The following is a 13,729-nucleotide window of genomic DNA, read 5'->3' as shown; positions in this document are numbered from 1 at the left end:
TTTTCCCACTCAAGTGAGTTTATTTACAGTATAAAAATTTCACTTGACACTTTTGAACTCCTGAAATCACCAACTACTGAATGATGCCTAAGGATATAAAGCACTAATCATATACATACATCATGAACGCACTATTTAAAATGACAAATGTTCCAAATCAGTATCAAAACAGATAAACTAGGGCGAGAATGTTTTCTAACACAAAAACAATACACTTCCCTGGACACCAACACCATGTCCTCTTACCTCAGGCATAGTGTGGAGAGAAAAAAAAAAAAAAAAAAAAAAAAAAAAAATTCAACCAGACCAAAATAAAGTAACTAATTTTTGTTTGACAGTCACTCGAACACTTAAAAGAAGAAGTACTGGTGGAGAGATGACAGAAAAAAAAAAAGAAAAAGAAAAGATGCACATAGAGTGCTGTCTGACCGGTTAGCAGTGAAACTGAATGCTTCCACTTCCTTCCCTTTTGTAAGGCAAATACATGTGAGAACAGAAGGAAGGAAATTCAGCCTATATCCTGTGTTCCAACAATTATTACTATTTAATCCAGTCCAGTCGCTCTAAATCAGCACGAGGGTAAGAAGGGAGGGTCAAAGAGTAACATTAAACTGTGAGGTTAATAAAGAAGATACATAGCAGACAAAAGTAATCGCCATTTTCCTCATTCAACTCAATGTTCATTCTGTTACAGGGCCTCAGTCGCTAACTTCCATGTCTTGTTCTTCATGGTGGTCGTCACCGTTCTGCTTGGACTGCTTCGGGCTGTGCTTGCCTTCACCGTCATCCGCGTAACGCGCAGGAGAAGAGCCGGAATCTTCTGAATCTTTCATCTCCCGCTCCTTCTCACTGTCGTAACCCTGTTCTTCTTCATCGTAGTCTCGGGTTACCTGAAAACAGAGCAGACAAAACGAGTTACATCACCAGAACATGCGTTCATTAAGAACAGCCACATTTTTCAATATTGATGCCAATACCTTGATTTTCATACCGATCACTGAACAATACGCCAACCTACAATACAACCCCCCACCCCCCCTTAAATTCCTTTACCTTTAAAACTACAAACTGAAAGCGGGTATGGATTAAATCAGAGATGAGTAAAGAGCTGAAATGGGTTGATCTACTAAAGCTGCAGCTTATTCAAGAAGAACCAATGAGATTTATGCCCATCAAATTTATTTCAGACAAGCAAGCAGCAGCATAGATTTTGAACGCCTACTGACAGATCTGAAGAACTGACTTACTCAGGTACCGAAATTCAGAAATTAAAACAATTTTCACAAAAATTCAATATACTGCAGCACTGAAGCAAGTCAATCAGTACCGTAATAGTACTAAATTTCAATACCCAGCTAGGATTAAGGAGTTTGTTAAATGGAGGCTGTAGATTTACTTACGTTTGAGTGTTTTCGTTACACTTTACAAGCAAATGCCTCATACATTTGTTTTGCTCTTCAATACTCAGCACACTGCACAACTAATGCAAGTCAATACATTCACTAAAATAGAACATGAGTTTGACTAAACAACAACAATTCACTCATAAAAGGAAACATACGTAAATTCGTAAATAATTTCTTTGATCCCCCTTTATTTAACGTCAGGAAACTTTTTAATAATACCTTCAATAATACCTTCACATCTCGTTTTTCACTGTCAGAGGTCCTCTCTCTCTCCTTGTCTTTGCTCTTTTTCTTCTTGCTGGAAGAGCGTTCTCTCTCCGTTCTCTTGTCCCTGTCACGCTCTCGATCCTTCTCCCTCTCACGATCCCTCTTCTTCTCCTTCTTGTGTCTGTAAGAGGTTTTAGAACATCCATAAAAATCTAGCAAAATAAACAGCACCTACAGTTCCTTCAACTAAAGCATAGATTTCCCTCATCAACAGATGCATGTTTTTACTAACTGCAGTGAAGAATTTCAACTCTTTGGCATCTTATGTAAAACCTACTTTCTTGGTGACGGGGACCTGGACACTCTCCTCTTTGGCGATCTTCGGGGAGAACGGCTAACACTCTTTCTGCGCCGTCTGCAAAAAAAAAAAAAAGAGTAAAAACTATAAACTGATGGCATGAAAAGCCAGTGAAACTAAATACCGTAGAAAATCACACTAAAAAATCTGATATTTAAGTATAATTTGCACACCTGACGTGACATTAAAATAGGCGTTTTAGTGAGGATGTCTAAGGTGGAGGTTTGAGGCTAATTTCAAAGTCAACATACAGATCTTAAGTCTTCTGAATGCTGGAAGCATCCTAAAGATGACTTTCCCAAACAACCAACCTTTTTTGCAATGTATATCTGAGTAAAAAGCAAGTGAAAAGTGAATAAGACAAATTATCAATGCTACTGTTTTGTATATAAAGACTGTAATGCCTAAAAACTCAAAGTTGTTCTAGAAGTATTTCTCTCATCATCCAAACTGTTCAGTGAGCAACTAAAACATTTAAAATATGTATTAAAACAACAGCAGCAATCAATAACACCAGCTAGTCACTTTAACCACACAAGCAGTTGCATGCGAAGTTACGTCTACTCATGCATTTACACAAAATGAAGGTGAGTGGATGGATGGATGGGTTTGGTTTCAGGTTAAGTCTATGTCTGCATGGTACTACAGCTAAAGCATGAGTCTTCCAGCTGGAGCATGGAAAAGATGGTTGAGGTTAAAACATTTACCGGCTTGTGCTTCTAGATCTCCTGGCGGTGCTGTAGCTCTTCGGAGGCGTTTTAGAGCGTTTCTTGTCTTTTTCCTCTTTCTTTCTATCCCTGAGAATAAAACAGAAGCACCTTCATGGAGGCCCTTTGTTGTACTCCCTGTACTTGACATCTCCTTCTACTCCAAATAACAGCTTGTAAGCACGATTGAATGGTAGGCATGATGCCACTGGGTTCATTTCTGCTGCATCATTGTGGATGCCACATTATTTTGGTGAACAACAGCCAGACCCCAGCCATGGCCCATGCAAATCAGCTAAACACTATAAGCCAAATCAGGGCAGAATGTGTTTCAGTTAGTAACACAAACTTACGAGAGAGAGAGAGAGAGAGAGAGAGAGAGAGAGAGAGAAGTTAACGTCTCTTAGACTACCACACTAGTGAAGTTACAATTATTAGGGATGCACTGATAAGAGAGATGTGAACAAATCCCAAAATCCAAATGTTTCTTTCAAAGTACAACATCTGTACATACAATAAACGATTCATTGAATATCAGTCCAATGGCAATTAAAATACAAAAAAATTTGGGCTTTTCTGCTAACCCCAAGATAATTGATATCATTGCTCCCCTGACAGTGTGCTTCAGCTTATGCGGCTGCAGCCTGGTACAAAGACGGACAATTACATTCAAAGGGAAGTGTATATTTCTGTCAGGCTATTTAAACCATTTCCTTATGATGCACACAATCTGCCTTCTGCTTTTACAACACACTTCACACAATGCAAACCCCAAAATAGAGATAGCTGATTTGACATTTAAGCACTTCATTCCCTCAAGTTGCCTGACACCGTCTGGCAACCAGAGTAAGCACAGTACTTGGAATAATAAGCCTGCTTTCACCTTAGAACTCAGTAAGAACGGGGAAAATATGGATGACCTTTACATTTCTGCTGTTTCCTCTCTCACCACAAAAAAGTTAGAGCTAAATCCAGATTATAGATTAGTACACCTTATTATAACACCATTAAAAATGATATTTGTACAAAGCAAAGTGGCTGCATACTACTGAGAGAAACTAAAGACACACAATGCATCAATATATTACATGACAAGGGGGGAAAAAAACAAGCAGCAATGGTACTAAATACAACTATACAGTAGATTACTAGCTAGCAGAGCATGGGGATTACATTTTCTGCAGGTACTACGGGGGAAATGCCAAAAGCGTTTTCCCCCTTTACACAACAGCATGGGAAAAAACAAAAAATAATTTCTGGTTCCCTAAAAAGCCTTTAAGCAGATGATTTTTAGAAAACCATTTTTGTAAAGGAGGTGCGAGTGTGAAGAACATTTTTAAAGTTTAAGGAACCTCCACTTCTAGAACAAACCACTGAGCTGTGAAGGTTCTTCAAACCATTACAAGTTCAGTCACACACTTCTCTTCCAAACAAAAGTGGTTCACCTGTGGCAGGGTGTCCGATCTCATCAGCAAAAGACCGGTGTGGCTGCACGTTTTCATTCCAGTTAAGCAGGAGCTCAGATCAGTTGTTTGAAAGCTGAGACCAACTAACAAAAGTGAACTCAGTTGAGCTCCTGTTTGTTTGAAATGAAAACCTGTAGTCACACTGCAGATTAGACTGGACACCACTTGGCTATGGCGACACTCAGAGCTTTTTGTGTCAGCTTTATTTTTTAACAGTGCAGTTCACAAAACAGGCCCTCACAGCTGATCATATGAGTCACTAACCTGGATCTGCTGGCGGAGCGTCGGTTCCTGTCCCTGGAGCGAGACCTCCTCCTCCTGGGGCTCCTGGAGCGCCTGCGGCTCCTGGAGCGAGAGCGCCTCCGGGACCTGCTGCTGGATCTCCTAAGGAGTAAACATCAAGAAAAAATAAATGCTACTCTAGGACCAAATTCCATCTGATCATTGATGAGGTTATCAATCTACTACCTAGTATCGCCATCAGGCTGCTAATAGCAGGGAAAACTATTTAATTCCATTCACCAACTCTAGTCCGAAATATCACTGGATTGTTAGCATTGCAAAATAAAGACAACTGCCACATGACGAATCCTAGTATCACCATAAGATTCAGAAGCAGTACGCCAAGAACTGTATTAGAATCTACACTAAAATTACAATTATTTTATTTTAAATAATTTTGCACACTAAGTAATACTCTGAGACATTTCTAGCACCTTTTAAAGGGTGAGAAACTAAACGCTGCACCCACAGACAGCTTTTAAGGTTTCAAAGTCAGTATCGGAAAAGTAAAAGTGTCCGTGTCCATCTCAAACAGGTTGAGACAAATAAAACCTTTAATATGAAATTAATGCATTACGTTAGAAACTACTGCTGGTTGTTCCCTTTAGTTTTTATATGACAAATAACTGCATTACACAAACTTCCAGTGTCGGCTCACATCACAGAGGACACTTCCTTGGATTTGCATGTAGTGTGGGAAAAGTGACACTGATGCAAATCGGACACAATCATGGAGCCAGGCCTAAAGGGGACGCGAGTACATCTGGGTATCTCGATAGTCTCAGAATTTTAGGCGCATGAAATGGCTATTTTTTGAAATAGTTTTATAGAATCGTTTTACAGCTTGGATCATGAACACAGAAAACTACATGGAACTGCCCTCTTTCGCACACCCCAACAAGTTTTACGCATCAAAGTAAGTGTGTACTTGTGTCGAGAACGGGAACGTGATCTCCTCCGTCTGGATCTGGACCTGGATCTGGAGCGGGAATACTTGCGTTTGCTGTCTTTTTTATCTGAAATAAAACACATCAACGTTAACACACCTTCACAGTCTAATAGTATATTGTTATTGTTGAAACAAAACCTCCTATTTCCATAAAAGGAACTTCACAGCTTAACAACTGAAGGCTAAATAGGCAAACCAATTTAAATGGGTTTTTTCCCCCCCTATGACATCACAAAAACAACAATCTTAGGCTGCTTTTACAAATGTTTTTACTGAATTTTCATATATGCACTGTTGGGACTGAGGAATAAATGCTGTGTTTTGAAACTTGACCTGTTCTCATGATACAGACACTTAAATTATCATAATGGCCAGAGATCCTCAGATAAACTTAAACATAAGAGCTCTTGTGTGGAGTTCTCTCTTTTTTCTTTTTTTATTTATTAAATTTTTTTTAAAACGTTGGAAAACGGTATGTTTTCAGTGTTTTCAGTGTCAAAAGAGCCAAATTCCAGTAGCAATGTCAGACTATACTAGCATGCATGTCAATCTATCTGTGACAGGAGCCTTGGACCTTTAAAACTCTTAATGGTCTTGGCTCAGTCTAGTTTCTTATACCAAGACCGTATGTGCACGTAAACCTAGTTAATGAACGAATGACAATGTAAGGGTAGATTCAGGAACTGTGTTGAACTGAGCTTCCTACTCACTGCCAGGCTCAATAGCAGCAGAGATCAGGGACTGGGCCTCTCTGACTCTCTTCATAGCTTCCTCGATCTCTTTGCTGGAAGCGTCTGCCTTCAGACCCATACTGGCAGCCATCGGGTTCATTCTGCAGGAGATGAGGAAAGAAGAACAGTGTCACTTTAGATTTGGAGGAAAATGATATTCTCCACATGATGAAAGTAGGATGAGTGAGGCCATCACTGGACAATAAATTTCCCCTTTCAAAGCACCCATCAGGCCTGAGGAAATGGATGACTCAGCAAAAGCAAAAACTCACTTGGGATCCACTGAGGACATCAACTTCAGAAGCTGCTCAGCCGAAAGAGCCTGTGAAGGACACAACAACTTAATCACCATATGATAAAGCACAAACTGAGACAGAATGAAGTGGCCAATAATGATGTCCACAAAAAAACCTACATAAATGAGATCAGTGACTACACAAGCGAAAAAAATCTGAGCACACACCTGAGGATTCATGCCAGCTCCTGGTAATATGGCAGGACCGCCAAGAGCACCCAGAGGAACACCTCCCATCTGCATAGGAAACAAAGGCTGTTTTTTTTTAAATAAAAAAAAAAAATTGTACTTATGGCAAGAGTTACAATTCAAATCTATCCACCTTAAAGTCCAAACTAAAGATTTCATTTTGTTAAGACTCTGACATTTCAACCAATAACGCTTTGAAACGTGTTCGGATTACTAACAAAATCAGATTTTCTGCAGTTATCGGATTATAAACTAGTTAGCATTATTTAAATAAATAAATTATATATATATATATATATATATATATATATATATATATATATATATATATATATATATATATATATATATATATATATATATATATATATATATATATATATATATATATATATGAAAGAAACACCAGTCCCCTCTACATTTCAGGCATTCTACAGTACATTAGCATTAGCACAGTACCGGCCACCAAAAGATAAAATAAGCATTACCGATGCTAGAGGGTTGGGTGTTGGTAGCAGCCCTCCCCCTGGAAGCAGCCCAGCGACGGCATTGGCAGGCGCCAGCAGCGACAAAGCCTTCGACTCATCCGGAATCACACCTTTAGGATCAAAAGAGCTGGAATTAAAACTCTGGGAAATCAAATCTAGGATATGCTCAAGAAAGGGGAAACAACATCAGAGAACATTCAGATCTTCAAGCAATAAACATACTTGCCCCCATGTCATTTACCACCTGCGTCTCTTTTCTCTTAATAGGTATCTTTTCATCAAAAAAAGTTGTCCAAGTCACTTATCACTCTGTGAGAAACTAAACTGGGGAAATGTCATTTAAAAAACACACTACTGCAGTTGGTACTGCCAAGATGTGATCACCTGGGCGTGTGATATTTAAGTCATGAACCAAACGTGAGCGAGCACAGTGGCTTCTCCGGGGGGGGGATGTGCTTTCAACTTTTCATTTAGACGTTTTATGAACAAGCGACTCACGTTGGCAGCTTCGCTAAAAGCACACAGAGAAAGATCGAGATACACAACACAAAAACACTTTGAGATTGTGGCGATGAACAATAATAAGTTTCAGATTTACAAAGAATATATCAATAAAGTGACAAAGCAGGTTATAACTAGGTTTTCTTTCCTCACACATCTGCAATTCTGGGCTTTTGCTGGGAACTGTCCTTACCTGATGACCCACAGGAACAATAAACTCAGCACATATAATCAGTGCTGAACAAGTGATTTTTATACATATGAAAACACCCCTAGAAATTAAAACGACACTGAAGCCGTCATACTTAAGTCCCAACAAAAGACCTAAAAACATGAGTTTTTTTTTGTCTGTGGGGGAACTTGACAATTCCACCAACATCCAGTATTATGCTTAATAAACATGTTTGAAAACAAATGTGGACAAAGAGAACACAATCACAACGCATTTAAGACAAGAACACGAGAAAGAAGGCTGCAGGAGACAAAACTGTAGGGCTGTATTTTCGGCTGGGCCTGGTAAACAGGACTGGCAGAGCCAGGGAAAAAGAACTGTAAAACACAACAACAAAACAAGAGACCACCGTTAAAGAGAGGACATCACACCTGTCTCTTACATCATGTGGATTCCACCCAGCAAATCACAAACCACATAAGTGCAAATGTCAAATATTAACCCATGTGATTATTCTTTCTGAGGCGCTTCCTTTTGTCAGTAAACAAAATTAATGCCAGGCATTAATGCAATCCCACTCAACTGAGTACATTTAAGAGCAGATTTATCATATAAAACATGGGAAAAAAAGATAATGTTTCATACGTGTATTTCTGGATCAGTCCACATGGTGACACCTCTTCCAAGCATTTGCGACAAGTTACAGTAAAGTGTTGAGATGTTGAGCGATTAAATAAATAAATAATAATAAATGCTGGCAGGTCTACAATGCTTAAGTGAGTAACTATGCATAGTAGCATGTTGGCAAACTATGCACATTAACATATTACACCTATAAAGAAATAAGAGAGACAGTAAAGAAAGAGAGAGGAAGAAAGAAGGGGAGGGGGAGGGGGGGCGCAAGGTGTGGCGGCTGGCGTTTTGTAATTGCCTACAGACGCCTGTTGGCATGGAGAGGACCACTTTCAGCCTTCAGGGAGGGGGCTCTGCGTTTGCCTTCTCCACTACAAAAACCACACACAAACAAACAACAAGAGAACATTTTAATAGGAGACAGTCTATCATGGGGAAGAACTGGTCGGAAAGGAAAAAAAAAAAAAATGATCAGTTTGTGAAAATAAACTGTTTATTTGCCTCCTGATGTTAATCTGCCTCATTCTAAGGCCCCTAATGAAGACCACTAATATTCTAATTTAGCCTGAGAGGTTGCTCTTAGAAACCTTACTCACAGTCTAGTCTCTCCTCTGCATGTGGGCTTGGTCTTCAGTTTGAAATTCTACTGGGAAACGATGGGAAAAATGCCACAGAAACACATTATAGAAACCCCAAAAAGACCCAGTGCAGCGTAGTCCTGTTTTGAGGTCTTCTTCATAAAGAAAAAAAAATTGAGGGGAAGGGAAAAAAAAAAAAAAAAAAAAAAAAACTGCACAACATTAACCTGGTCTCAAAACAACAAGGTCTGCAGACTGAAAGGTGCTCCAAGTCCTATGAATACAGAAATTTTGACCCAATTAACTCTCAATGCAAATCTTTTGTAATGCTATTAACAAAAGGACCCAGAAAAACCTACTTTACTTTTTTTTCCTCTTCATTTTACCTCCTTGATCCCATCACTAAATTATATAATCTCCAGTTATTAAAGAACAAATAAATGCTATATTTGGAACATTATAATCAGATTTTCCTTTGGTTGCTGCTTTCTATTTAAAAACCAAGATCTTCAAGAGCAGATATGGTAAGACAAACTCATTTTACTGTTTCCTCTGATCTAAAGGTCTTAGATTTGCCTAATGAATAAATCAGATAGAAGACAGTGGGGCTGTGCCCTTCTTAAACTCAATAATCATTTATTCTACCATAATTCAATGACTGACGTTGCAGGATACTCTGAACACTGTATTACATGCCTGATAATCTCAGGCAAGAACTAGCTTTGATCGACTTGGATCAAAACATACGTTTCGGACATTAAAGTATCTTTTGGAGCACAAGTCAGACAGCCGCCCAGTGGAATGTGCACAGGACTAAAGTTAATGCTTTGTTTCAAGCACCGACTGCACCACAGAACATAAGCGGTACAGCTGTGCTCTGCTATCTACACAGAGGTTTGGCTTTCAGCAGTAAGAGCCACCAATTCAATTCAATGTATAAGACCTGCGTCACAGACACTTTAATAAAATAAAAAATAATTATAATAATAATTAAAAAAAAAAAAAAGGTTTCTGCATCAGTAGGTAAGTGAAAGGCAGATACTGTTGAGTTACCAACCTTCTGCATAGGGCACAACTATAAGAGCTCTGTCCACAAACACTGTGTTGGTGAGGTGCTGGGCCACACCCACAGACTCCTGCTCCTGGAACCGAACGAAGCACACACGAGACGTCACCGGCATGGTCGAGTCACTGGACACACAAAAGAGGATTACAGTTACGTTACATTTTCGCTCGGTTTCAGTTTTGGCCAATACAGTCACTTAGATTTTGGTGCCTTGGGGGAAAAATACATTGTGGGATCTGTGGACTTAGAACGCACGACGAAAGGAAGAAAGCACATTCACACTGGTTACTAACAACATCTGTAAAAGCCCTCATCACTGGCATGGCCACACCAACTCAGGTTTCACAGCTTTGGTCACCATTTGTGATGTATAATTCAAATTTTCTGCCGTGTGGTAAACAATTTCAAGGCATATCCATAATTATATTCATGATCCTGTGATACTGAATCCACAAGTGCTGTAACTATTTCATAAGACCACTTTTGGTTTTGTCTCCCTGCACATACAGGAGCTCATTCCTGTATACGGCTGCGATTCCTTCTCTAATTCTGCCAAAAATGTTGACTTCTCTAACGATCATCTATAACCTCAATATCATCTTTAATCACTTACTTTCTCATATTTTTGATTCATTAGGCCCACATAAAGACTTCTCAAAAGAGCTGACTTACAACAAAACTATGTTTTCTCCCCAAAAAAAGAAAAAAAACTATCACAATTACTTCCGTTGGAATATTTTCTCAAAGTAACTGTTCATTCTGGCTTAATAACAGACTCGGAAACAACGTAATTTTCTCAGAAAGTCCACTCAATGCCTCGAATTTCTTATATAACGACACTTTTATAACATCATGCACAACTCGTGCTGTCGGTTAGGTCGACATAGCACGTCGGAATCCGGTTTTAACTCAAAATCCGGACGAGTCGTTGTTTCAGAGCTCAAAAATGGTGGTGAAGCCAACGAACACGCAGCACAGCAGCCGAGCGCCCCTGAAGTCGGAGCCGTCTGTCGTGTAAATTCACTAATAATTAAAACCGAAAACGCCTCGAGTTTCGCGGCCGTTAGCGTCACATGCCCAGTCACGTGAATCACCACCCAGTTACTCCGACATCCACCTGCAAACCACCCGAAACTAACGGTGCGTCTTCAGGGCGCGAGGCTGAAGGCAGCTTCTTACTCGAACATGCCCGTTCCACCTTAAAACGGTGCAGCAGTTGTTATAACGCCTAACACCAGAAAGTAACAGCTGCGCCGTTTAAGGTGGAACGGCGACAGGCGAACAAAAAAAACCTAACGTTTGGAAGCCACCTTCAGCCTCGTCTGCGGAGTCGGGATAAATGTTATTCTTTAAAACAGCCACGGATTAAAGCTGATAGACCACGGACGGCGACAAAGCCCCGGATACCTCGCTAGCTATTCCGGCTAGGCTAGGCTAGGCTAGGCTAAAAAGCGCGGCCTACTTCTCTCTGCTCGGAAAACCCGCAAGCCGACAGAAGAGAGAGCGGCATTTAAATAAGCGCAGCGCAGGCAGAGTGCTGGTGCTCGGAGAGGGAGGGAAGGAGGGAGGGAGAAGGGCCGCCACTCACTCCGGAGGGAAGAGCCGCAGCTCCTCGATGGTGCCGAGGAAGCCGAACAGGGTGCGCATCTGCTCGGACGTCGTGCTCGGGGACACGTTGGTCACCTGGACGACGTTCGTGCTGCAGTTCATTTTCGGACAGATTTCACAAACCCGGCGACTGAAATGGGCCTCTGAGCTCTAGTAAAACAGCCTCCGGAGATCTGGGGAGAGTATTTTCTCCTTTCTTTACTCAAAAGCACAGCCTCCGAGCGACGGGCCGCAGCTCGGCCATTCACCGTTCAGGGCGGAAACTCCGTACAGAAGGCGCTAAGAGCCGAGCGGAGCTGCGGGCTTTATAAAATAAAAGACCTCGGCTACAGAGGGCTTTTAAAAGAAACTTAGGGCGCAATTACACAATAATCACAACTGACTAATAATAATAATAATATGTCTTTTGTATAGAATTATTTATGTATATATATATATATATATATATATATAGTTATTTAGTTAGGGAACATGATTTTCCCGTAACTGTGTTTATTCCACTGAAATATTTTCTAAGTTGTGTTGATTCCACATGCACTCTCTTGACTACAGGCATTTATTTATCTTTTTTTCTGTTTTGAAAAATTATGTCATTAAAAAAAAACACAACTTTCTCCTGATAATAACCTATTTAAGGTACCCAGCTGGGCCTTAAAACCACAGCTGCACCTTTAAAAGCACATTTACATTGTTTGTACCTTGATGAATAAAAAAACAACAACCTTTATTTCTGACAGTTGAAATTAGTGATGTATGTCAATGTCAGTTTATTTATAGAGCACATTTTACACAAAGTGCTTCACAAATGCAAACCTTAAATGCAGTACTAGTAAAAACAATTTAAAAGAGATAAAACAAATGACATGAAAGCCATGGAATAGTAATGAGCTTTAAGACTAGATTTAAAACGTGACAGAGTGGATGCCAATCGAATCTGCAGCAGCAGCTCATTCCACAGTTTCGCGCAGCTCGGTCCCCCCTCTGTTTCAGCCTCGACTTGGGGTCCACCAGCCGAAGCTGATGGGCAGATCTTAGGGCCCGTGCCGGAACATAGGGCACAAGCAATTCAGCCAAGTAGCTGGGAGCTAACCCATGCAGAGACTTATACACTAAAAGCAAAAATTTATACTGTATTCTAAAAACAACTGGGAGCCAATGCAGTGAAGCCAAAACCAGAGTAATATGTTCTTTCAACCTAAAGGTATCAACCTAAAACGAATCAATTATGATTACATAGCTACGTTAATCATAAGAATAATAGTAAATCTTTATTTTTTTATTTGGCCCATTTTATGTAAGTTACACAATCTGAAACTATTTTACACAGGACTATAAATAAAACACTTGAAGCACTACAGCGTAAAGGAAAGAACAGCAGAATAACAGCAGGTAAAAATGAGCTTAAGTCCTTTTTTAAAGTCTGGATTTCAAACATATAATGAACTTGCATTCCTTATATTCTCTAGAATGCTATTCCTGAGTTTAGGAACTAGAAAAAGACATTCCACTAGCTGGGAAACTAAGAGTTTGCTGTAAGCCTGTAGAAAATATGCTGAATCTAGGCCATTAGGAGTTTTAAATGTCATTTATAAAGAAAAACTGATCAAATTATAATGAAACATAGAACAATTATCATGTCCAAAAAAGAAAAAGATACAACAAAGGCACATTAATGAATGTGTCACAGCTCGTTATCTGCCTTGTTGTAAATCAGTACTAAAATGCCTAATTTATTCATAAAAAAGTCAATGATCACATATACAACACACACAGTTAGATGCAGTGAGTTATAGAGCAAATATGTTCAACATGCTTCAACTTGAATTCATATGCTGCATCACCAGATGCTATTTTTGTATATTTGGATTAATGTGATTGCATTATACTTGATTACAGTTCAGTAAAGTTGTGTGTGCAGCGCAGCCGTCCCTGCTAGTAGTGCATTAATGGCCATGTTTGGCTGTGTCACTGCTGGAAAACAAACAGATCACACAAATCTGTTGAGGAATGTCACACAAAAGCAAAGCCTTCTTTTTGTGAGCTGGAACAACGGCTGCCCTTATGTTCAGAAGGCCTCAGCTGCCCTGAACCAA

General features: G+C 39.8%; 1 protein-coding gene across 4 annotated transcripts; it reads right to left on the bottom strand.

Moving 5' to 3' along the window:
- On the bottom strand, positions 1-11,913 carry LOC108436873 (serine/arginine-rich splicing factor 11-like). 4 transcript variants are annotated; one of them, XM_017713597.2, is made up of 12 exons: positions 11,617-11,913; positions 10,020-10,153; positions 7,079-7,188; positions 6,570-6,656; positions 6,379-6,428; positions 6,086-6,207; positions 5,355-5,442; positions 4,409-4,528; positions 2,679-2,768; positions 1,951-2,028; positions 1,626-1,794; positions 1-890 (listed from the first exon to the last, which is right to left on the bottom strand). In XM_017713597.2, exons 1-12 carry the CDS (start codon positions 11,736-11,738, stop codon positions 699-701), a joined length of 1,362 nt encoding a protein of 453 aa, XP_017569086.1. In that variant the 5' UTR covers positions 11,739-11,913; the 3' UTR covers positions 1-698. The 4 variants fall into 4 exon arrangements, with proteins under 4 accessions (XP_017569086.1, XP_017569087.1, XP_017569088.1 ...); XM_017713598.2 differs by having other exon boundaries at positions 1,638-1,794; XM_017713599.2 differs by having other exon boundaries at positions 6,570-6,638.
- Positions 11,914-13,729: the final 1,816 nt, after the last annotated feature.

The sequence above is a fragment of the Pygocentrus nattereri genome, chromosome 2, assembly GCF_015220715.1.
Source record: "Pygocentrus nattereri isolate fPygNat1 chromosome 2, fPygNat1.pri, whole genome shotgun sequence".
Taxonomy (NCBI): Eukaryota; Metazoa; Chordata; class Actinopteri; order Characiformes; family Serrasalmidae; genus Pygocentrus; species Pygocentrus nattereri.
This window is presented reverse-complemented; position numbering and strand designations above follow the sequence as displayed.

Excerpts from the sequence above, each read along its gene's own strand:
- LOC108436873 (XM_017713597.2), bottom strand. The coding sequence starts at position 11,738 with ATGAACTGCAGCACGAACGTCGTCCAGGTGACCAACGTGTCCCCGAGC. Across the intron at positions 6,208-6,378 it reads ATGTCCTCAGTGGATCCCAA|AATGAACCCGATGGCTGCCA; the intron begins GTGAGTTTTTGC and ends CATCTCCTGCAG. Across the intron at positions 2,029-2,678 it reads AGATCTAGAAGCACAAGCCG|ACGGCGCAGAAAGAGTGTTA; the intron begins GTAAATGTTTTA and ends TTTTTTTTGCAG.